General features: G+C 47.6%; 1 protein-coding gene across 1 annotated transcript; it reads left to right on the forward strand.

Annotated features, from left to right (window-relative positions):
• On the forward strand, nt 1-729 carry LOC133289256 (uncharacterized). Its single transcript, XM_061487155.1, has one exon. The coding sequence runs from the start codon at nt 1-3 to the stop codon at nt 727-729; it is 729 nt and encodes a 242-aa protein (XP_061343139.1).
• The last annotated feature ends 984 nt before the right edge of the window (nt 730-1713 follow it).

Consider the following 1713-nt stretch of genomic DNA (forward strand, 5'->3'; position numbering starts at 1 on the left):
ATGATTTCAGGAGGCCTGAGCGGAGGTGAGGAAACAGTCAACGCTAGGAAGAGACATTTGAAACAGTGTTTGGCGGTTGCTGGTAAAGTCATCAGCAAAGTAAAAGTGGATTTAGGTCCCGCCAAGCCTAAAATCGTGTGGGATTACAATGATTTGGGCGACATTCTTCCTGGACATGATGACTCTCTAGTCATTCAAGCAATAATCGCCAATTTCGGCGTCAATCACGTATTTGTTGACCACGGCAGCTCTGCTGATATCTTATTTTTGCCATGTTTCAGGGCATTAGGATTTACAGTGAATAACTTAACCCCCGTTGCAGGTGAACTTTCAGGTTTCAACGCAACAACCACCAAGCCGCTCGGAATGATAAACCTGTGTTTGTCTTTGGGGACGCCACCCACATCAAGATCAGCTGACATCCAGTTCCTGGTGCTCGACACCCAATCAGCGTATAACGTAATTCTCGGCAGAAGGATGTTCGCCGCGTTTGAAACAAGCATATCGCACCCGCACTTTGCAATAAAGTTCGTGGCGAGGGACAACAAGGTGGCGACGGTAAAAGGCGATCAAACGGTAGCCAGGAGTTGCTACAATATATCATTGAAACCAGCACCTAAGGTCACCTTCAAAGACCAACCAACGCCTCATTTGAGAACGTCACAGAATTCGACGCTAGAGACGACCCTCGAGCTAAACATTCCAGGCCCACGCCAGATGGAGTATTAGAGCATGTTGTTTTGGCCGACGTAGACCACCAGACAACTACAATCGGGGCGACCATTGATCCCGAAATTAAGAGTAGGCTGATCAAACTGCTACGTAATAACAGAGATCTCTTCGCCTGGAGACCATCCGACATGCCAGGTATAGACCCAGAAGTGTGCTGCCACCGATTGTCCATAGACACCAAAGCGAAGCCCGTCGTGCAAAAGAAGAGGAAGTTTGGCCCTGATCGCCAGAAGATAATCGACGAGGAAGTGAAAAGGCTCCACGAAGCTGACTTCATCAAAAAAGTCAAATACGCAACCTGTCTCTCCAATCCTGTGTATGTTAAAAAGCCCAGTGGAGCGTGGAGAATGTGCGTCGATTATACCGACTTAAACAAAGTATGTCCCAAGGACGCTTATCCATTTCCAAGCATTGATCAGCTAGTGGATAATGTGTCTGGTTTCAAGATACTCTCATTCATGGATGCATACTCTGGTTACAACCGAATTCCATTGCTAGAAGAGGACCAAATCAAGACGGCGTTCATCACCCAGAATGCCAATTACTGTTATACTATGATGCCTTTTGGCTGAAGAACACGGGCGCCAAGTACCAGCAAATGATGAACCTGTCCTGTCACCAAACCAGATAATGGCGAAACTTCTCTCACCTTACCTGACAAGGCAGACATTGAAATGCGAAGCCCACAAACAGTCAGCTGACTGGAAGACTGGTCGCCCTAACACGTTTTTTGGCGAATTCAGCGCACAAGTCACTCCCCCTGTTTGGTTTGCTGAAAAAAGGTATGTCCTTTGCGTGGTCTGATGAGTGTGAAAGAGCTTTCCATGAGTTCAAAAGGGCCCTGTCCTGCCCGCCGGTTCTAACCAAACCAGATAATGGCGAAACTCTGTACTTATACCTTGCTGTCGGCACTGAGGCCATCAGCGCGACGTTGGTCAGAGAGCCAAAAGAATAAGGCCAAAAGCCGGTATACTTCATCAG

The sequence above is a fragment of the Gastrolobium bilobum genome, unplaced genomic scaffold (genome assembly GCF_033153095.1).
Source record: "Gastrolobium bilobum isolate Gb01-03AN ecotype WA unplaced genomic scaffold, APGP_CSIRO_Gbil_v1 utg96007, whole genome shotgun sequence".
Taxonomy (NCBI): domain Eukaryota; kingdom Viridiplantae; phylum Streptophyta; class Magnoliopsida; order Fabales; family Fabaceae; genus Gastrolobium; species Gastrolobium bilobum.